This window comes from Pteropus alecto, unplaced genomic scaffold (assembly GCF_000325575.1).
Source record: "Pteropus alecto unplaced genomic scaffold, ASM32557v1 scaffold110, whole genome shotgun sequence".
Classification (NCBI taxonomy): domain Eukaryota; kingdom Metazoa; phylum Chordata; class Mammalia; order Chiroptera; family Pteropodidae; genus Pteropus; species Pteropus alecto.
In genome coordinates, this window is record NW_006431920.1 from 3,737,607 (window position 1) to 3,761,658 (window position 24,052).

Genomic DNA, 24,052 nt, shown 5'->3' on the forward strand with positions numbered 1-24,052 from the left:
AAGCCGGCCAATTCTTCTTGTCCAGGAGTCTGTTGAGTACCCAAGGAGAGACTCTGTTACCGAAAACCAACATCCCCCAGTATTGGCTCCAAGCAGATCTGCTTCTCTTACAAACCACAACGGTTTAGATTCTAAAAACGAAACTTCCTTGTGCCATGATGGCGTCCCTCCAAACCACAGGGGGCGATCACTTTGTTCAAGGGAAGTGCCTTTAATTCAGATTGAAACAGATCAGAGAGAAGAGTGCGTCGGCGAACCTGAACATGTCCTTTCTGAAGGCAGCCCCCTAGAGGAAACAGAACAGCATTTGAAAGAAGAAAAACTCCCAGATGTGGTGAGGGGTGAAGACACTGCTCAGACAGCCTGCCAAAACCGTAGGTGAGTGAGTGATCTCGGAGACTAGATAAGAGTGCATGAGACTGGAGTTTGCATCTTAATTAGTATTTATTCTAAATCTTAGGGACTTTACTGACTCAATAACTAAATTCCTGAGACAATAAATGACCTCTTTGGGTTACTATGAACATGTAATAGAAAGATAGAAGTAATTTTTTAAAGTTTCTAAAACAAATTGGAATCATTTACATAAAAGAGGAACTAGAATATTAACTCCCCATTAAAATTAACCACCCATAGCATGTTACTTTTTAAAATTTGCTCATGACAATTTTCAAGCAAAAAAAAAAAAAAAAGATAATGTCAACTATTCCATTGAAAAAAAAATTTCTAGTGTAAAAACTTTAATATTAGAAACTGACATTAAATATTTTGGTAGCGTTTTTCTTTAGGCCCTCTTCTTTCACGTTGGTTTTTTTTTTTTTTTTTTTTTTTTTTTTTTTTTTTTTTTTTTAAAAAGGGCATCGTCTTTCGAAGAGCGAGCTCTTTAGGTGCATGGTATACTGATGGCCTCACAGAGGGTGAAACAACACTGGAGTACTGTTATTTCGATTTCTCTTTCAAAAAATTGCAGTGTTAGGTGACAATGCATTTTGAATTTGAGGCAAAATAACTGCTTCTCTCAGGCTGTGTAAAGAAGCATCAATTCCTTTTTATAACTCCCATTTTCCATAGAAAATTCATATGATTCTTGAATATGAGACCATTGTATCATTTAAACATTTTGGTCTATAGTTAAAATTACACAAAACAGAAGAAAACAAAAATGAAATTAAGCTATTTGCCTTGGAAAACATAAGCTAAGAAATAGCCTGCATAGTCTTTTCAGAGATATTTGCCTATCATACGAAGAACTTGTAATTTTTAAATGTTCAGTTGCAACGAACAAGTTGAGCACAGCCTACATCAAATTTTATCAGCTCTTGAATGTCCTCAATACATCCCCACCCTCACCAGGGGAGCAAAAGGGTTCCATCTTTAGGTAATGACGGCCCCCATAAATATAGGGCATCATTACAAGGTGTGGGTGGTATGTGGTCCACGTGCAAGTATTTCATCCTGAACCATTTAATGCTAAGAAATTAACTTTCCAATTCAATTAAATCCTGGAAAAAATGAAAGGGAAGAAAGAATGGAAATATATAGACAAGCAAAAGAACACAAAGGTAAACCAAATGAAGTACAGGGTAAACTGACCAAGAAGACATGTTCTTATATATCAGCAATTCTCCAGCTGTAGGGCAACACTCATTGAAGTCTTACAAGAAGAGCACCTTACCTTACTTTAATATTCACCACCTTCAGGAATATGGAGAAATACAAGTTTTAAAAGTGATCAGATATGAAGAAACAAAATAGCCAATGTATAATTCTTTAGAATGGCTTTAACTTGAGATAGGAGAAAATGGATTCCAGGTGGCTGACTTAGAGTCTCCTTGAACGCAGAGATTTTTAGCCAAAGAACATTAGGGTGTTAGGGTGTATTCATGATCTAGTAGTCCAACAAGATTCATGATTATAGGCTCAAATCAAAGGTGATTGTCACTGAAGTTAAATAAAATTTCTTATATAATTTTGAGTTAAATATCACTAATATTGTGCTTAAAATAGGTGCAACCTGAAGATTTTTGAAAATTTTGGAAAATATGTATGAATAAAGCCTCCAACTGATTGAGGTTTGTGTTCCATACAATGACCCAAGCGCATATTCTCACAACTCGTGCTGTGGGTTTCTGATTTTACTTTCCAATAATGAAAGAAAAAAATGTGGGATCATCAGCCTTAGAAATTCAAGAGATGGGTCTGCTTCCAAATCACAAAGACTACTAAATATTAAATATATTTGTCTTTGTGGAGCAATGTAAAGAATTTTAATAGAAGACAAACTTCACTAACTAACCTTGAAACCATGTGACCTTGGGCAAGTTCCCTAATCTCTCTACTTTGGTTTACTCACCTATAAATAGAAATAATAATAATAATAATAACAACAACAACAATATTTTCATAAGAGGATTTTTAAGATTTAAATAAAGAAATGCACATAAAGCTCTTAACTCAGTGCCTACTACTCGATAAATGTTTTTTATGATTGTTATTGATGTTTTGGGTTAGGGTATATGGTTGTCTTTATTCCAGATTGTTGTCCCAAGACAAACTTGTTATGAAGAGTGTGAGAATTTTATTAAAACAGAAGAATTCCCAGGACTTGGAAGAGGAGAAATTAGTCATATTTAGATAACATTTTCAAGGTTTAGAGTTGCCATTGTGAAACTCGATGTGTCAAAATGGCTAAATACGGAACTCAGCCCCATATGAGAGAGTTCCTACCCACTTATGCATAAGAGAGTTAGGTGACACAGGCACTCTCGACTCTCTTTGGAGGTAGGGAGGTATCATGTCATGAAGATATTTTGAGGCCACTCTCTTAGCGATATTTTTATAGTTCTTACTAAAAACTTCATAAAAGCTCAACATACTGAAATAAAAATTATTTTTTTACTTTATTTATTTGATAAAAAGTAACAACTTCAGAATATATTATGGAACTCATGCCCAAATAGAAATATTTATTGTATTTAGGCCACCACATTTGTCCAGATACCTGAATTATCCCTCAATTATAAAGAGCTTAAATGATATAGGGCATCCTAGTTCTTGATTTCTGGGAAGATATGATCCTACGGGTGGGCAACAAGGCATTCTTCATTCAGCCTCCCTCCCTGAGATTATTGAAGAATAATTATCTACTTTTTTGATAAGTTGAGACCGCAACATATAAACACCAAACTGAGAAAGAATTTTCACCTAATCTGATTTTTTAGAAACATATTTAATGTTGTGTATGTATTTATATCCACTTCGAGAAAAAAAAATTATTCTTACAACAAATATTTGATGCCCATTCTGGGATGCACACTGTCCTTGGTACTGCAAATGAAGAAGGATGTAGCAATTTGGTGCCTGTTTCCATAGCTCTTACACCTCAGTGGGAGAAACAAACAACATATGTGGAAAATCTCTTTGGAAAAAAAAAGTTATTAGACAAGAGTGTGATGAGAGAAAAATAAAAAGAGTACTGTAATAAAGAATAACTGACTGGGGAAAGTGTCTATTTGAGACAGGATGTTAGCATTTGAGATAAGACCTAAAGGAAGATAAGGTGCCAGCCATGTGAGGAATTGATGTGAGACTTGCATTTCAAGCATTATGGTGTTCTAGCTAGCCTGAAAAATACTCCCACTATGAATCACCTAGAAAGTCTGGATTAAATATAATACACATCCTTTTAAATACAGGGCTGAGCTTAACAGTCTTATTAATCATCATCATCATCGCCATCACCATCATCATCATCTCAGAGGCAGAAAAATGAAAGGATCTGGAAACAAAAGTGGTAAGTTAAAGCTGATTACACACCTGCTGTCGAAGCATTTGTCAATTTCAGTAACCTACAAGTTCATTTTCTAAAAGCTAGAATAAATTAGGAAATGATACTATAGGCCTGTGAATGGTGAAGACTTAGAACTGTACCAACCTTCATATTCTGAAGCGATATGTTCTCAGTATAAATATGAACTTAAGAAAAAGGATCACTCCATAGAAAAGGGATCTGATTGTTAAAAATCTATCTCCCAGGGTTAGGGCTCTGGGTAGAAGGGAAAAGAATCCCCTAAGAATTTGTAACCACAGCTCACCCTAATGCATATTTGGAGTTCTAATTTATACCATCTGTGGTCCAAGGAACCCCCAAAATGATAAATTACCTTAAAGCAATCTCAAGTTAACAACACTGTGAGACCTTGGCAGAGGCAGAAATGAATCTCTGGATATTGAAGCTCAAGTCTCGAAGGATTTCAACAGAGAAAGCCCCATCAGATATGAGCTCAGAACCTCGAATTGCAAGAAGAAATCAGAGCATTGTAAACAAGACTCACCACAAATATCAGATGGCAGGATTAACCCTAACAAGGACTTCAGACGTTGGAATGATCAGATACAGAATATAAAATACATATATTTTAAATGATTGAAAAAATAACGTATACAAAATAGGAGCAAGGAACAAACTACAATAAAAAAAATAGGATTAAAAAGATAGATTTTTAAAAATCAGCAAAATACTGTAAGAGATGAGATACATAATCATTGAAATTAAAACCTTTTAAAATAACGATGAATTTACCCTCCCTCTGTAAACAACTAGAAAAATGGGCAAATTATATGAGACAACAGTTAGACTTGCACAACAAACATCCTGGCAAGAGAAGGGAAACAAATGCGGGGAGCCCTATAATCACCCCAGCTTTCTGCCCGAATTCCCTGTTCAGACAACAGTTCAGAGAGGGCAAACCTAAGCACAGCTCAGAGGGTGCTCTCATTTGAGAAGTCAGAGATTGGAGGGCGCTGGCTAGAGAAAGAACAGCAGAAGTCTGCAGTGGGGTCCACTCAAGTCTGTTGCTAAGCACTGAGCCAAGCATGGATAGGTAAACTCCCACAAAGCCGGAGCTCTGTAAACTGAACAATTCCACCAGCTCACACAAAACTGGGAGAAGTTTGGTTCCAACAAAGCAGAGTAGAGAATCCGAGTTAAGCATGTGCAACATTTAGTAGCGACCCTAACAGGTTCATACCATAGAATTAGGTGAAACTAGCCCCGACAATAAAGGGTTATCTAATCTTCCCCTAACAAAACTTGAAAACAAGCATTGAAAACATCAAGCTGAATCAAAACTAGTTTAACCAAGAGTAAGTCCAACAGTCTATAAAGAAACACCAAAATCCATGACTCAACAACATAAATTTGCAGTGTAACATCCAATCAAAAATGTTATACTTACAAAGAAACAGAAAAATGTCAGGTACAACCTAGAGGGTAATCGAGCAATACAAATATATCCAGAAATTACAGAGATGATGAAATTTGCAGACTTTAGCTATTAAAAATATGCTTCAAAATTTAAAAGTATACATGAACATGAAATTTGATGAAAATTTCAGACTTACAAATCAAAAAGTACAATGAACCTAAGCAGGATAAACGAAAAGAAAACTACATTGTCACATTATAATCAAATTATTAAAAATTAGTGACGAAGAATTTGTCTTAAAATCAGCCCAGAGAAAGAGAAATCTTTTAAAAATCTTAAAAATTTTTAAAATTGCACATTTCTCTTTGGAAACAATATGAGCTAAAATATTGACATATGTCATTAAAGAATGACATATTTACTGTGCTGAAGGAAAAAGACTGCCAACCTAATATTCCTTCCCGGGCAAAAAATTAAAGCTATTTGTGGATAGACTCTATTATCACTATGTCAGTTCTTCCTAAGTTGATCTATAGATTCAGTGCACTCCCATTCAAAATCATAGCAATTTATTTTGTGGATATTGACAAATGATGCTTAAGTTTATACAGAGAGGCAAAAGACCCAGAATAGCCAATACAGTTTTAAAGGAGAAAGACAATGTCAGGCTGACACTACCTGACGTCAAGACCTTCCTGCAAAGCTATAATAATCAGGACAGTGTGGAGTTGGTGAAAGAATAAACAAATAGGGCAATGGAACGGAACACAGAGTTCAGAAATAAACCCATACAAATACAGTCAGCTGAGCTTTGGCAAGTAATCAAAGGCAATACAATGGAAAAAGGATAGTCTTTTCAAGAACTAGCACTGGAACAACCAGACATCCACATGCAAAAGAGAAAAAAGAATCTAGATACAAAACTTACACTCTTCACAAAAATTAACTCGAAATGCACCTAGACATAAATATAAAATACAAAACTATAAAACCTAGACGATAACATAGGAGAAAGTTTAGGTAACCTTGGGTTTGGCAATGACTTTTTAGATACAACATTAAAGACACGATCTATGAAAGAAATAACTGATAAACTGTATTTTATTAAAATTGAAAACTGCTCTGTGAAAGACACTGTTATGAAGATACGCCACAAGCTGGGAGAAAATATTCTCAAAAGAAATAACTGATAAGGACTGTTATCCAAAGTATACAAGGAACTCTTAAAACTCAACAATAAGAAAACAAACAATCCAATCTCTAAAAATAGAGAAAAGACTTGAACAGACACCTCATCGAAGAGGGTATACAGATGGCAAATAAGCCTATGACTAATGTTCAATGTCATATGTCATTAAGCAAATTTAAATGACAGTGAGATACCACTACACACCTCTGAGAATGGCCAAAATCCAAAACACTGACAACACAAAATGCTAGCGAGAATGTGGAGCAATAGGAATTTATAATGATAGAGGGGCCAATTCATAAAAAAAAAATAGATATTAAAAAACCATAATAATTGCAAATATGTAATCACCTAAATAACAGAACTTTAAACTATATCAAATAAAACCCAATAGAGGTGGAAGGAGAAATAGACAAATTCACTGTTATAGTTGGGAATTTCACACTCCTCTCTCAGTAATCGATAGGAAAATAGGCAGAAAGTCAGTAAAGATATACAAGACTTGAACAACATTCTCAATCAGCTTGATGTAATTAATGTTTATTAAACACTCCACTGACAACAGCAAAATACACATTTTTTTTCACGTGCACTTCTAGCATTCACCAAGATGGACATAAAACAAATCAATAAATTTTTTAAAAAATGAAATCATTTAGAGTATGTTCTCTGATCACAATGTAACTAAACTAAAAATCCATTACCAAAAAAAAAAATGTCTAGGGAATCCCTCAAAATATTTGGGAATCAACAACACACTTCAAAATTATCCATTGGTCAAACACTAATTAACAAGGGAAATTAGAATAACTTTTGAATTGAACAAAAAAGAAAACACAACATATCAAAATTTGTGAGATGCAGCTAAAGCAGTACTTGGGGGGAAAAAAATACTACCTTTAAACATTTCTATCTAAAAAAAAAAGAAGAAGAATGGTCTAACATCAACGATCTAACCTTCCACCTTAAAAAGCCAAAACAAGGATGATCAAATTAAACCCAAAGTAACATGGAAGAGAATAATAAAAATAAGAGCAAAAATACATGATTGCAAAAAATAGAGACAATCAAGAAAACCGAAAGCTTTTTTAATCTAAAGATTGGTAAATACGCAGATGTTTACACATTTAAAGTTAAACTAAAATATTTAAGATGTGTAATGTTTAATTGTTATGATTTCTCCCTTCAATGAACTTTTCACAGTAAGTAAACAACTACATGACCTATTGGCAAGAGGCCTTTATTCTAGTTATATATTTATTATTACTGTTACCTTCTACCTATGGCAGGTGATTCCTTTTTTCCATTTATCATAATTACAAAATTTCTTTTCAAAATAAACTCATTTAGGTTACATAAAGTAAACAGATTTAAAGAAGTTTCTTATAATACCGGAGGAAGGCAGATATGGCAAAAATCATGACAGTGATTTCCTAATAAATGAAGTTAGGGGAACACTGGGCTAGATGATTGCTGAGGTTCCTGCCAACTCAGAAATTCTACAGTTTAATCTGCTATCTTCTCAAATATAGCCTTCTAAAGCTCTTGAGTGTTCACTGTGAGGTCATAAGTGGGGGGAAAAAAGCCATCTACATATATCCACATACACAGATGTATGTGCATTATTCATAAATAAATGAGCAAAGCTATACATTTCAAAAGAAAATGAGAACTAAATTCTGTGACGATCGTTATTCATTCTGAATTCCCCAGTCATGTAACATGGAATATGAGATTTACTGTGAATAGAGCGTGAAATTGAGATAAAATAAAATATCCTGACAGACTCATTTTGGACCCGGATGTTCAGTGTCAATCACTTAGATGCAACTTCTGTTTTAGTAAGAAATAGCCTGGAATGAATTTTTCTAATGACATCATAAGTTTCTAATTTAGTAAGAACTTAGTCCAGGAATTTACTTTTTAACTAAACGAATGGTTTTAGAGCCTTCTCCTTTGAGCTCAGTGCTGGCTTAGTTCCACTTTTCTGGAACTATGTATATTGTTTCCATTTGTGATCAACGAACTTTTCTTTCATTTGAATTTAAAAACACTAAGTATCTCTTTGGTTTCATCCATTATTTTCCTTTCTCTCTGCTCAATTTGGAAGAATATCGACATTTTCGAAAGGAAAATCAAGCTGCTTAAGGATAATGTTAGCAGCATAGCATGCTAGAAACAGCCATACCTCAATGCCATACCTTTCTAGAATTCCGTGAGAAGGAATCTGAGGGGCAAGGATCCAGGCACTAAGACATTAAATGATCTTTACTTTCTAATTTGTATCTTCCAAACACCCTTGTGAGCTGGCTTTTTTCTTAGGCTTATTAACTTGTCCACGTTGACCAGGTGACAGGTGGTAGAACTGCAATCTACAGAACCGGTCTGCAGGAAGGGTGCACAAAGCACCCTGGTCTCCAGCATGTGGTCAGAGGAAGCAACGGAGCAAAGACCAAGAGGCAGGAGATCCCTGGCACATTTGAGAAACAACAGATGGTTTTGTATGCTAAGTAACAACTAGGATGGAGGCAGATGAAACTGGATTGGCAGAGGAAGGTCAAGAAGGATAGACTTTAGCTTCGAGGAGGCCTTGTAGAGTTTTGACAAGAATGGTCAAAGATAGGCCTTAGAACATTAATTCAGCAGCGGTGTGAAGAAGGCTTTGAAAGAGGAAGAATAGTTGAAGCTCAATGGTTAGGAAGCTCAACGGTATAGTCCAGCCAAGGAGTGACAGTGGGTGAAATGCTCACAAGTCTCATGACTCAAGATCTAATGTCTAGTACCAAGCCTTGTTGCACACTTGGATAAATCATTGGACCTCACTAAGCTTTGCATCCTAATTGACAGGAAATATATACGGTTCCTCCAAGATCTAAAATTCTACAAATTCAGGAGGACCTCAATTAAGATAATTTCATGACCATAAAGACAGAGATAAGAACGTGTGAGGCATACTTTAGAGACGGAAGTGAAGGAACACAGCAACTAAATGAACCTAAAGGTCAAGAAGGAGAAATCAAAAGACTGCCAGATTTTTAAGCCTAGACACTCAGAAGGGTCAACGAAAATAAGAAACACAGGAAGAGGATAGGAGGGCAACTGGAAGTGGTTTTAGAAACATTGATTCTGAGATGTTAATGAGACAGGTTGGATGTGTTCAAAAGACCAGCAGAAAAAAGAATCAGGAAGACGGGCTCCAGCCAGAGTTCAGACTTGGAAGCTATTTTCATAGGCAGGAGCGTGTATGAGATTGCTTAGGCATAGACTGTAAAGAAGGGCAGTGAACAATCAGCGCTGGCTGTAGCTACTTGCTGGAAACACAGAGAACCAGGTTTCAGGCAAAAAGTGTCCAGAGAGGCAGAAATTCAGGGGAGGTCCGGGTAGAAAGACTTCAAAGAGAAAAGCCTCTCTGATCAAGGGTTAACACCCTGGAGAGCTGCTTTATCTAGAAAGTACTAATTCAGAGAAGTGGCGCTGATAGAAATCAGAAGTTTCAAAGGCAGAGGATGGTGTCAAAAGGTGTCTGCAAGTTGAAAATACGGTTGAAGGCATTTCTAGGCAAAATGACTTGGGAAACCAACAGGACTGGAGTAGGTATTTTTTTTTCCAGCACAGTCCACATACCACTTGCATTAGAATCACCTGGGATGGTTATTTAAAAATGCAGGTTTCCGAGCCTCCCTGCAGAACCATTGAATCATAATCTCTAGGGAGCATGCTCTGAGTATCTTCGTTTCAAACACCGCTCAGTAATTCTTATGGATACAGGCCAGGGTGCTTCAGTGTGTTTTTGAGATGAACGGAGGGTGTCAGCGGAAAGAAATCAAGTGAAGAGATGGGAAAGCGGATGGACAGTAATCCTGGAAAGGCAAAATGGGACCTAGGGCGCCAGCAGAAATATTAGCCTAAAAGACTCCCCCTGTGTCCAAGGCCATCCTGCTCACTGTGGCGGAGATTCACGCTCAACAGAGCAGCCAGCAAGGTCTCCATGAAAAGTCTAGTCTTGTGCTTCCACTCTCGGTAATAACATATTACCATCTACAGTGACAGCCTTGATGCCGGAGCTGTACCAGAGGCTGACGTCTCAACAGAAGACAGAGCCACTGATGAGGTCCCCAACCCTCCCGGCAGCAGTGGGGAGAGCACGGACAGCTGGTCCCAGCTCGCCAATGAGGAAGACAACCCAGACGATACAAGTAGCTTTCTGCAGCTCAGTGAACGATCCATGAGGTACCTGGTATTCATTTGACTTCCCAGGGAAACAGGTCTCAGCATGTATTCCAGAAATGCATTTTGAATGGTTCCCTGCCAAGGGTCCCCACTAGGGCAAAGAAGAAAGCTCCCACTAGGCCAAGGTGCCTGCTTGTCACGATTTGTGCTGAGAATTATCTTACTATCCAATTATGGCTTCAATGATCTTGGCCAAGGTTAAGAGTCAGCTGTGTTCCCTTCTCTTAAGCCCCAGCTAATGCATTCAATGATGACAACTGTGATTTTTTTTTTTTTTTTTTTTAATAAGAGCTGCTATTGCACCTGGTGTGTTTGATACTTTCTTTCTGGTTCATTTGTATTTCAGATGCAACCCAGGCTGGGTTTACATGAGGCAAGTGTTTCCACACTGTGTTGTGTTGTTTGGCCTAACTGTTCCTTCCCTCTCTCTCCCCTGCCCTCTGTATTGTTGCTTTGGGAAAGCTCGCGAGGAGCTCTTGAGAGGTCGGATTTGATTGGACCCCAGCCAATCAGGACATATAAACTAAAAACTACCCCTCTGTGAGGAAAAATACAAAAAGAATCTTCACATTTCTGCCCAAAGTCTCATTTGGTGCTGGGCCAACAAGTCCATAGACTTTTTACAGAGGCCAGTTGAAAAATGGGATTCAGATGCATCTGGGTGTATGGCTCCATGGGAGTTTTACTTCTGGCAGTTCAGTCTGTTTAGATTTAAGAAAATTTTACAATGTTGAATAAGTGGTCTAAAATTCCAAAATTCAGACATAAATATCAATTTAAGAGTCCTAGACACAAAGCAATATTCTTCTGGGGACGCAAGGGAGGACCCCTGAGAACAATGCTGAGAAACATTATGATGTAGAAATAAAAAGCAAAGAGGATTTGAATCTTTGGGCTGTGCAGAAGTTTATAGGGTTAATTACTTCCAGTGTAGCGTTTGAGTCATCGAATTTCAATCAGTGAATGTATTTCGTTCCCCCACGCGAAACCAAAACGGGGATTTGAAGCGCAGGGCATCTAGTTGCTTTCTCATGGGCTATCCAAGCGAAGACTGTCCCCTTATGACACACCAGCTCTCCCCCTTTTATAAAATTTACCTGGAAGGGACATCACTGGAAAGTAGAGAAAGCATGAGGAAACTCGGTGGGTTTGGTGAAATTGGATTCATTCCATTTTGCAAGTACAGACAGAGCCTAAAAATCAGCTCAACTGCACTGTGTTTCAATAAATAAGTTTCAGGCCAGTAACTAGACCATATGTCGATTGCGCAACCTATGATAACAATGCAGTACGTGATGTCTCTTTCTCCGGGATCCGTAAGGTAGCAGATGTCGCTCCTTCCCAAAGATGTTAAGATAAAGGAGCTATAAAACTTTGGTATTCCCCAACTTCGTACCTGTGAATTCTGTAGTTCCTTAAGAAAACAAGCCAAGTACATATCCTGTGGAATGCCCCGCAGAAAAGTCCCCTTTTGGCAAAGGGAAAACGTGCATCCACTGGTTTCTGTCAAAAGCAAGTAGGTAAGCGCTGCAGTATCTCTCCCAGGCAGCATTCTCAGTCAGAAGCACCTTCCTTTCTGGGGTTAAACCCCAGCACCCTTCTGCTGATAGATAAACATCCCCACTGTTTCTAGAATGAGGAAGAGAGTCAAGCTGATTGTCCACTAGGTGTGACTTACCAGATGTGACACCACTGTAGAAATTAGAAAAGATCGATGGTGGTGATGGCAGTGATTGGCTCGAGCCCCAAATGTCTTTTGTTATGTTTCCCCCTAATGGTGTCAGAAATAAATATCCCTTTAGGAGTCCTAGACACAAAGCAGTATTCTTCCGGGGACCAGAGGAAGGACAGCGGGCCGTCAGTGTCAGGAGTGTGGCCAGGTGGCGGAGACGCGTTAATATGTAAACTTTTGCTTTGTCAGCAATGGCGACAGTAGCGCCACTAGCAGTATTGGCATTACGGACCCGGACATTTATCAGGGAAGCATGCCATCTTCTCCCATGATTCAGTAAGTAGCCGCGGAGATGCAGTGAATGTGAGACCCACCACTCCACTTCCATCTGGCCATCCATTGTGGTCATCCAGGTCGTGCCCAGCCCCTGGTCTCATCATGTGTGTACTCCGCGGTCGGCAGGCATGTGTGGGTCCGTGTCACTGGAGCAGGAACTCGGGCCTAGAACAGCCCCAGCCTACCACCTCCTGCTTTCCGATCGCACATCTGCCCCCTGTGGTATCATCATTTCAGATAAAGCTTATCCATGTCGTTAGAAATATATGTCGTTTTACCTAGCTGGACACGGAGAAGCAAAAATCCATTTACATTGGACTGTGCCAACCAACGAAGACGATCGTTCAATAGATTATAGTGTGAATGACTTTTCCTTTACTTGTAGACACCCGAGATTATCACTACTAAGAGTGTCCAGCACCAAATGGTGCTGTGACGTGTCATCCCCACACAGTAACTCTGCTCCCTGCAACATGAGGACCTTTCAAAAGAGCAAGGGGAAAAAGCACGTAGAGAAGCACTATATGTATAACGTAAGATTTGGCCCAGAAAGAGAGGGCAACCTGAGGTCAGGACGACATCTAGAGCTTGTGATTCTTCCGGAAAATTAAATGAATCGAGGCCTATTTTTTTTGACCAATGACTTAGCTTACTATTTGGAGATTTCTCGAATTTCAAAAAAATGAAAATGAAATATAGGGCAGAATCTGCTCACTGATCTGTTTCCTCTGTTACTCTCTCTGGCTAAAGCATTTTTTGCTTTACTGTGTAATAAGTATCCTGCCTGTGGGAGTTCTCCTTCGTGACTGAAGGTGGCAATGCCTCCTTTCTTATTGCGCAAGGCCATTATTCACAAGCAGAGAAGCACATACACATTGTCTTGGGTTTGTTTTGTTTTACTTTGTTTTTGTTTTTGTTTTTTAAAGAGAACCAAAAGAAAAAGAAAAAAGAAAAAAATTGACGGTGGCACAAATTTATTTTTCTCCTTCAGGAAACATTTGTGAAGCTACTTTTTCCATCTTTCTTAATGGAGAAAGCTGCTGTGGGGGGATCCTGGGGCCCCACAGACAGTATGACTTCAAGGAAAACCAATACCACCAGCCACCGCAGCACCGTACAGCTCTATGACAGCAGAAACTGTACCCACCACATTTCATTTCACTTGTGTCGCTCGCATAGAGAGCTAACAGAAACTCTAGACCCCTAGGAAAGTTTCCATTCTTCAATATAATTATTAGGTATGCATGGACAAATGACTTCACTCTCTCTAGGAATAAAGTTACTAGGAATAAAATGAAATGTATCGGTCAGATCTTAGCAGTAACATAAAATATAAGGGAGAATCTTCTCTCATAAAAAGATACATTCTTAAGAGCCCCTGTACTTTAATTTTCAGACAGGACAAAAATATAGGACAACCACGGGCCTCTCCGAATGATCACTTCCTTTCAGCAGCTGGGCCACATGTTCTCATTTTGGAAGCGTTTGCTGAGTCTATCCACTACATTCAAGGCCCCCTAATATGTACTCATTATACAAAAACACCTCAAATATGTCTAATTAAATACTTCAGTTATGAATCTCTAGTTCTAAACCACCTTCTGCCCACTACATCCTCTGATTTAAAAAAAAGAAAAGAAAGAAAAAAAATTTTTAACTAATTGAAATATTTTTTGTACAGTTTGGGTTCTGTAGTTCACTGATTATCTCCTCTTACTTCAGATCAAAGAACCATATACATGTAGAGAAAATTTTTTTTAGGCTAAAATGCATATTTATGTTCGTGTCATAGTTTAGAAAAAAATCATTATGTCAAGATGGAAACATATGGTCCTTTAAAGGACCATATGTAAAATACAGAAGGATAAATCCTCAAATCAGAACTAACTACCTACCTAATCTATCTCTCCTTGATGATAACCTCTGAAGGTTTATGGAAAGAAGATCGAGGAAAATAGGATTCCTCTCTCAGAGTCTCTAACACCAATTACCTCAACTAAAACTATGCAGTTTATCTGGCCTTTTTCTTTGTTTTTTTAGGGGCAGCATATTTATTAAAGAGCCCGAAGTCCTATGTTAAGCCAATTTGGTATTTCCCTAGTATTACTTCACCCAATGAAAACGATAAATAAGGAATAAACTTCAGAAACTTTTAGATCAATGAAACCCATAGCCTCATCTTCGATTTACAGCTTCCACTTCTTAAATATGACCAACCATATACTGTTGTTTTCTCCCAAAGTGAATTAGTAGAAGAAAAGGAAATTCTTCACGGGCAGCCAGAACACATAGAGGGTAAGCCACGTTCCCATAACTTCGACCCACAGTTGTCTACGATCTCCCTGCACAAAGCGTAGTAAGGCTGTGTGATTGTGTCTTCTCAGAAGGTGTCTCCCAACTGCCAGCAGGAGCAGCCGGTGATCGCCAGGGGAGCCTGCTGGTGATCAACTTTGACCTGGAGCCCGGATGTCCCGACGCTGAGCTTCGAGCCACTCTGCAGTGGATAGCTGCCTCTGAACTTGGCATCCCCACCATCTACTTTAAGAAATCTCAGGAAAGCAGAATTGAAAAGGTACTGTGCTCCGCATTTGGATGTCAGTAGAGCTGGTGTCTTTATCGCTGCTAGAAACTCAGTGAGTTCCCAGTTAAAGCATTTGAATTAATTGGAGTTCTTTCTTCTTCACTTTTCACCTTCAAATTATGACCAGATCTTTGAAGACTTCCACCTGCATAAATGTAATCATGATTACCGTTTCTTTGACCAAGTTTGTCTCAGCTAGTTAGTGACAATGAGAAAGTAAATTGAAGAGATGGGAACTTTTCAGAGTCTGTTTTATTTTTAATGTTTCTTTGCTCAGAAATAAACCTCTTCATAATACTCATTTACGTAAAAGGGAGAAGGAAAGGCTTGATATACACCAGTAACCAAAGTGAGGCCACATCTAATCTCTTATTCCATTTTATGAGCCAAGTGGTGGAAAGACAATAAGAGAGAAAATGTTGATGGTATTGACTGTTAACTTATTTCAAAAACACTACCCTTCAAGTCTCAGTTTTGAAGTACATAGCAAAAGAAGGAATAATAAAGAGGATTTAGATACTGTCTTAGCCAGCATAGGCTGCTATAACAAAACACTATAGACTGAATGACTTAAACAACAGACTTTTATTTATCACAGTTCGGGAGGCTTAAAGTCCAAGATGAATGTGTCAATGGATTTAGTTCCTGGTGGTGACTCCTCTCAGAGCAGAGAGAGAGCTCTGGTGTCTCTTCCTCGTCATATAAAGGCATGAATCTCATCCGTGGAAGCGCCCTCTTCATGACCTTATCTAAACCTATGTATCTCCCAAAGGCCCCAGCACCCAATGCTATCACACTGTGTGGTAGGACTTCAACATATGAATGTTAAGGGAACACCAGTATTCAGTCCATAATATAGATACTAAGTCTTTTCATTTGTAAATGTAAGAAATTGTCTCGAACTGATCCCTTTAGTCATGGTTCTCAAACTCGATATGTGCCAGAGTCACCTGGGGAGATTTTATAGACCCCGATGCGATGCTCTGGCCAATTAAATCAGAATCTCCTCTTGGGATGAATGAAATTCAAGCATCAGAGTTTTCCAAAGTTCCCTGGTGGTTCCTGAGCACAGCCAAGGCTCTATAGGCCATGATTTCAGGAGCAATGTAAAGACGAGCTCATTTGTGCTTAATGGAACAGAATTCCACCTTGTAGCAAAAGAAGGTAGCTACCTTCAGAAACTTATGTTAAATGTTTCCAAAAAAATCACACAGCTTGCAACAGCTCCCATAGAGTTCACCATATGATTTGGTTAATGGTCAATCTAATTTAGTAAATGCACCTGAGACTGTAAAAGATACTTTTCTTCAAATGAATCTACCAATATCATCACAGGATGTAAATTCTTCCAGTTTCCTAAGACAAAACGTTTGCTCAAGGAAATGCCAATTATGACATATACAAAGGGAATCTAATTATTATTGATTCTAAAATAGCAAGAAATGAAAAATTATGACTTACTTTTCAATGAATTGGGAAATAAAATCTGATCCCTGACACACGAAAGCTGATTATGAAATCACCAAGGCAATAACATGGGAAGTGAAAGATCTAGGACCAGCTGCTGGTTAGAATATGGCTTTGAAAGGCTATGGTAATGAGCTGAAAATGTCCTTTTCTGGCTACTTCACAATCTTAGCGCCATTTTTATCTAGAAAGTTTTATAAGTGGAGGGAGAAAAGAAAGTATAAGACCTTCCTGTTCATCAGCCCTGCAGATGTTTCAAGGTCTCAACGCCTGAGATTAACTCTTCACTGCCTCAGAGCAGGCTATATTTAGTAGGACCAGATCTCTTTTAAAAGCTGTATTATTGAGATATCAACCTGAATTTAGAAATCATGAGAGAAACTCTAGCCTGGGATTATTCTACAAACTACTGGCAACGTGGCCTCGCTGGTGGAGTATTTCGATAACTTTGGGCCAGTCAGCGACATCCTGTGGTCATCACCACACTGGGAGACTCTCCTTCAGCAGGTCCCAGGTAGAGAGAAAGAAGCTGATATTGGGCTTCCAGAAAGGTCTGTAGCAGAGAGGCTTCTGGGAAGGGTTTGGAAAATATTGGCATCCGCCCCTAAGCTTTAATTCTCTTTTACAGCAATGACACAGAGATAAAAGATGGGAACAAATGGGTGGTCCAGTGTGCCAGGATGTACAGCAAGAAAAAAGAAAGGGGCTTAGGCCAATTCTATAGCTGTGTCCTTTATGTTGATTGCATCTTTATAAGACATGTTCAAGGAAGGGAGACCTCAGGCAGGTATCTAGCCTAAGGCCACTGGTGACCATTGAGGGAAATCTTGATGAGAAATCAACACCTATGAGCCTCTCTCAGTGAGACCTCAGAAACTAGATGTTCATGCTTCTGCACCAAGAACACCTACTTTCTAGACTTCCGGTAAGAGCTGGAAAAGCCTGATTAATCAAATCATGCAAAGACATCCTAGCCTTTCTGTCCTTCTCTCTGATGTCTCGTGTTTTTACCACTTGGTCCAATATAAAACATGCCTTGGACCATTTATATACACCAAGATATAAGTAACAGCTCACAAAGTTGTTTTTGTGCATCTTCATGACTTATTTATAGCTGCTGGCAATGTTCCCCTATCTGAGGGTATTTGCTCTTTAAGCAAAGCCTTAACCTAAAGGATTAAGCTCTCTAAAATTTCAGGAATCTGATAGTTAGGCAGAATTGTGAGAGATCCCAAACAACTATGAGTCTCTGAAATTCTGTCACTGAGACCAATGGAGCTGAATGGAGCCAGCAGTCCCTTGCTGTTGCAGTGAAGAGTGAGGAAGGGTCTTGGGTGTCCCACCCCGACAACATCCACTGTCAGTCGCTGTGCGACAAGAGACATGCCCCACGACCAGCTTTTAGTTGGATCCTTGCCCACTACTATTGATTGCCCCAATCTAGGCTTTGTTCAGCCTTTTCCTAAATCCATGGCTTCCGACCATTTTTGTGGAACATGCTATCAAAGAAAATTATTGAATAAACAACCGCAGGATATGCATATTTATTTTTTAATTACATATGTGCAAATACATTACGTAAAACTCGGGGATGAATATTTAGACAAGGTCCATCTGCAATGATTCTGAGCGTCACTTGTATTTAAACAGTCTTCTTGACCGTTTGAATGTATTTGACTTACATGTGGTCATTCGTGCCCTCTGTCACTCAGCATATATTTATTGGACATCAGTTAGGTGCAGGCACAAGACATTAAAAGATGGCTAAGATGTTGTCCTTCCCCGGGAGGTTATCGTTTATAATATAGTTGCCATCAGCCTCCCATCTGTCTCCCTTTTTACATCATCCTAAAACTCTTTGAGATAATGTTTATGTTTCCATGCATTAAAAGTTAAGTATTTCATTTTCCTGCATAAAAAATTGCTTTATTCTGACTAAGCCAACACAAGGCGAGTGAGTACAATAAAGCGCTGATTTCTGTAACTGTGCGAATAGTTGGTGCCATCACAGCTGGGAGAAGAAACATAATTTAATAGGAGCTCTTTATAAGCAAACTTCTCAGTAATTGAAATGAATTAACGAATTCAAGCTGGAGAGAAGGAAAAAGACAGATAGAAATTAGCATTTCAGTTTCTGGCTCATCTTAAAAAATCTGAGCAAACACACAAAAAAAAGAGCAAGCAGAGCCAAAAATCCTAGAAGGAAACATTGAAGAAATAGTAACTAACCCACAACCCTCATCTCTTTAATAGGTCTTTCTACTTCTTAGCAGCCTGTTCTTTTCTCACTGTGATCCAAATAAGTATCAATGCCATATCCTCCCACTGCCCAAAAGCAGAATCAGCACTGTGATGGAGTGTTAGAAAAACGGACATCCTACTACCAACATTTCACCTCTCAGACCCTCAACCTTAAGGTTGACGGAACGGAGTGAGAGCACATACATGAAAATATTTCCTATAAGTTTTAGCTCTTTAATAATTGTTACTTTTTTTTTTTAGTATCTAAGGATTTTGTGAGGTCTTCACACTAGGCTTCATCCCATAGTTTCGTGAAGGAAATAAATGATTCCAATATTTGAGTGCACGATTCACCTGTAGTCAAAAACTTTCTAAGTTGTGACCAATGAAAGCTAGCAGCAGTAACCAGGGTGATTAATCTAGGGTTTTTACACAATTTTTCCTTTTCCTGTTGCAATGAAAAGCGAACTTCTTATGATGATGGTGGAGGGGACTTTTCAAGATGGAATGAGGAAACAGTAGGTGACCCAACCCGAAAGTTTAGCACTCGGTTGATTTGGCCTAAATATACACATCCAAATGAGAGATTATTTGTGACACATATGGAAGAGATTGGGAGCCATACTACACAGTTCCGTCAGAGAAAGTTTAATCCAGAGAAAAGCAGACCTGAGGAAACTCTTTATCTAAAAGACATTTCAGACTCTTAGAAGAATTCCATCTCGTCTGTCACAATCAACGAATGGCAGCTGCTGTGAGGAAAAGTCCATGTCAGTTGAAAGAACTGTCTAGTAAGCCTAACTGTCTTGAAAGAAAATAGACTGTCCTGGAAAATAGTACCACGTCACCAGAGATCTTTAAAAGTAACCTGCAGAGCCGTTGGCTTTGCAAGAGCGATTGAATGAGACGACTTTGAAGATCCTCTGTGATATGTGAGTTCTAACTCTGTGCTTTACTTTAGTTTCTAGATGTCGTGCGGCTGGTTCATCAGAAGTCCTGGAAAGTGGGAGATATCTTTCATGCCGTTGTTCAGTACTGCAAAATGCACGAGGAGCAGAAAGATGGAACTCCAAGTCTCTTCGATTGGCTGCTGGAACTGGGCTAAGGCAGCCATGTCGTGTAGAGTGTTCCTTCCCTCCATTTTAGCTTAGATTATAGTGATTTGCTCTAAATGCTCTAAACTTTCTCAAGACATTGCATCACGTTAGCAGAGCTATAAAAAATCTGCTGCTCAAGTCTACTGCACACGGAATAAATCTGAGGAAAAGCAAAATGTAGATTTGTACAAATCAGTACAACCTGTGGGTGAGTTCAAAAAGGTTTGTATTTAAACGGCTGGGAAAACAGAAACTTTAACGGGCCTCAAATTAAAAGCTTATAACCAGGCCCAAACTCTAGGCAAGCTGTACTTGCATATTTTTCATAATATAAAATATATAATGTCTTCAATTATGTGAATCAACTGGAAACAAAGTCGCTGGTCAAAAATAACTTTGTAAACTATACTGTAACCTTTATGTTACTTTTTTGAAAAGATTAAGGAGGCGTCAGCCCAGGTGAACACCCAAGATATGGTAAGAGATTTCCAGAAGTTTGATATGAAAGATTTTCACTTTCAGACCAATATCAGTGGCTACGAACAGAAATGCTGGAGTATTATCAGTGTCCTCTACTGAGGTGATTCCATTTATTCACTGCAATCTGCTGATGAATATTTCATGTCTCCCCCACCATATCTGGGTTCCTGGCTAACCAGAAAGCTACAGGTGTTTGTCTGAGAGAGAGAAAGATTGAAGATTGTCTTGTTTCCATCTCTGTATTACTTGGTTAACATGATGATGGAATTCATACCCTAAGAGTAAACAGTCTTTGAGAAAAAAGTCTTTGGGATAAAATCTGCTTGTGTATGAAATTATAAAAAATATAAATTTTTATTTTATTTTTATTGTAAATTATGAGAGATTGTTATCTTAAATCAAGTTGGCTTAGAGGTTTATAAAATATGAAGAGATTATTGTCTTAAGCCACATTTTGACACTTTGAGTTCAGTGATTTCATTATAAACGTGTTGCTACTCGTGTGGCCCACCTTCTACTTAGATGGCATTCACAATGACAAACGCAGGATTTGACATAACCAGTTGGATCACAGACTCTTCCTGATTCAAAGATATTGACATTTAATTTGGGAAAAGGAAAACCTTATCACATTTAAGTATCTTAATAACAGAGATTTAGTGTTTTGAAAAGTAAAGTACCTAACTTCTCCCTAATTAATCTTCTTTCCTTTCGACTAAATGAGCTACACTGGCTTTTATCTTCTTCATCAAAGAAAGAGTTTATTAAAGATTTCAGGAAACACTATGCTTTTACACTATTTTTAAAGATCATGAAGTCATTTTAAATGTGAACAAAGCCCCACGCTAGCAATGCTGGCCTTAAGCATCCATCCATATCTTGAAATGTCAACAAAGCTTCCTTATAAGCCACACTTCCCTTCCCACCCAGGAATCTGTCCCAGGACTCATTAAGCATTTATTACAGAAATGGTCCAAATTTAGGTTATGCGTGCAATTTGACACATTAATCAAATGTCAAATTTTAAATTTACTCATCATCTCAAGCTGAAATTTCTTTGGGATACTAAATGGAAAAGGATCTATTTATTTTATTAACAATCCCAGAATATTGTATGTAGACTTTTCTTGTGCTCGAATGAATGTTTACTTATTCTACAAAGCACAAATACTGAATTGTAACCATGTGATGAAGTTATATATGTTGTACTTAACATTGCAAACTTATCAATAAATTTCTGTTGCCAAATTGTTGGCCATTTTTTCTCCCAGAACTTTAAGCCCCTCGTAGAAAAAAATAATCACAGCGTGATTGGATGAACATAGATGTAGCCCTTAGACAAGTTTTGCTGTCTCACTTTTGGCTTTTGAATGAGCAAATGTTCTTTGATTAAAGTTGCTAGCATCAGGAACACTCACATAAATCAGCGTTTTTCAACCTTGGCACTATTGACATTTGGAGCTGGATGATTCTCTGTTGCAGAGGGTTGTCCCGTGCATCATAGGCTGTGCAGCAGCACCCCTGGCTCCTACCCACTCGATGCCAGTATCCACGTCCTCCCAGTTATGGCAACCAAAAATGTCTCCCAACATTGCCAAACATCTTCTAGAAAATTTGCCACTGGCCGAGGACTTCCGGCTGAGGACCACTGGTATAAATAATGCATTGAAGGGGCAGAGCCTGAGGCTCTAAGAGGCCTTAAGGTAGAGAAGCTATTAGCTCCTGTCTGGGGAATCCCAGCAGGAACCCGAAACCCAGGCATTCTCTCTCCACCCTGCCAAGGCCCGTGGGCTGTGGCCTTAACGGTAAATTGGAGGAACGGAAGAAAAAGGCACAAGACAAACAAGCAATCTTCAGGCCTGGGGATAAACTGACCTAGAGCTAAACTTATCAGACTTAGAAGTAAGTGGATCAGTGCTCTTCGAATTCAGGAAATACATTATTAGAATTCATGCAAAGAAGGCACTGAGACTCCCGGGCACTTTATTCACTAACAAGAAGGCATGAATATGCTTATGTAAAGAAGAATTCTCTAGTCAGCCAGAGGGTAATGTCAAATAAAAGCAAACTCTGGACAGTATAAGGAGAGTTGATTTGACAGCATTATTGCAAGAGCGGGAGAGGGACTGTAGCGATGGAGGAGGGAATTGTTGAAATAGCCGGAACGCTCCAGCCGTGAGATGTGCACGTGTCTCGAGGGTTAGGCAAAAAGGGGTTTATTTTACAGAGAGGAGTAATCAAGACCCAAAAGGACCAGGTACAGAAAGCAGGATGGACAAAACGAGGCAGAGGGAAGTAACATGATGAGACGGCAGGTCAGAAAACGTTTTATCCTGAGCTCAGCCCATTCTCGGGAGGGTTCCTTGAGGACAGTCTAAGGACGGGTCAAAGTTCAGGGCCTGGAGAAAGCAGACGAGCTTAACTAAAATTTGGTTGACAAGCATTTTGTCCCAGTGGATCAGTAGATACAAACAGTTCAGCTTATCATTTATAAGGCATAGGATGGGAATTCGGAAGGTCCTTGTCGGAGGCTAACGAAGGAGCATCCATGAGTCTAAGGCTTGGAGTTTAGCTCCAAGGAGCCAGCCAAAGGCATGACCTGAAAACTGGCCTCTTTTAAGAATGAGCAGGGTTTGAGCAACTCAAACCTTCCAAGTTAACGCTTTCCTGCACAAGCGTTTATTGTCATCTGCTTTCTAGCATGGTAAGCTGAACACGTGTCTCTGTCAATCACTGTGAAGTCCTTCAGGATGGCACAGGCTTTTACTCATCATCTGGGGATTCCGCCATAGTCCCTAGCATGCCTTGTCCACAGTAGACATCGAATTGAAATGGCAGAGCTAATAGACCTTGGCTAACTGAGGCTTTGGTTTACAGCTAATGATGTTCAACCATCAATGCTAGAAACACAATTTTACATTAATGTTCTTCTTTGCTTATCGGAGACTGCTCTCTGGCATCTAAAGCTGCTCAAGATTTTTTATGAAATTACTTTTGGAGTTATGCAAGGAAACTTTCTATAAGAATCTGCCTTTTACTTTAATTACGTAAGAACGTTTGACCCAAGGAACTGAAAAATATTTTCGCTGTTGGAACAAATTTAAGGGATATTCAGGGAATTATCAGCAGGACTTGGAGGACAATCGAGTGCAAATAGGTTTGAATTCAATGGTCCGAGAGGGGGAAATCATTTGAGCCTCCCTTCTTATCAGCAAAAATTGTTTATGCTCAGACAAACAAAACGCTAATCCACCATCATTGTTGCAAGAATCCATTGGCCATCTAAAATTTCACTTCTCGAAACCGTCCCTTCAAAAATGTCTCCTTGTAGAAGACAATCTGGTGACAGCCAGAGGGGAGGGGGGTCGGAGGACTGGGAGAATGGGGTGAAAGGCTAAAGAAGTATAAATTAGTAGTCACAGGGATGGGGAGCACAGCATAGGGAATGCAGTTAGCATTAATATGTTGGCTAGGTGGAGGACCAGGGGAGGGAGGGAGCAATTAGGAGGATCGTGTTATAAACTATATAAATGTCTAACGAATGTACCGTAT

The 24,052-nt window shown here is 38.9% G+C and overlaps 1 protein-coding gene across 1 annotated transcript in view; it reads left to right on the plus strand.

Annotated features, from left to right (window-relative positions):
* SPHKAP (SPHK1 interactor, AKAP domain containing) overlaps positions 1-20,028 on the plus strand; it is an 86,012-nt gene extending 65,984 nt beyond the window's left edge. The window contains exons 7-11 of the mRNA XM_006906778.2: positions 10,441-10,626; positions 12,548-12,634; positions 14,877-14,929; positions 15,019-15,206; positions 19,885-20,028. Coding sequence (XP_006906840.2) covers positions 10,441-10,626; positions 12,548-12,634; positions 14,877-14,929; positions 15,019-15,206; positions 19,885-20,028 — 658 coding nt within the window. The remainder of the gene's footprint in view (positions 1-10,440; positions 10,627-12,547; positions 12,635-14,876; positions 14,930-15,018; positions 15,207-19,884) is intronic.
* Positions 20,029-24,052: the final 4,024 nt, after the last annotated feature.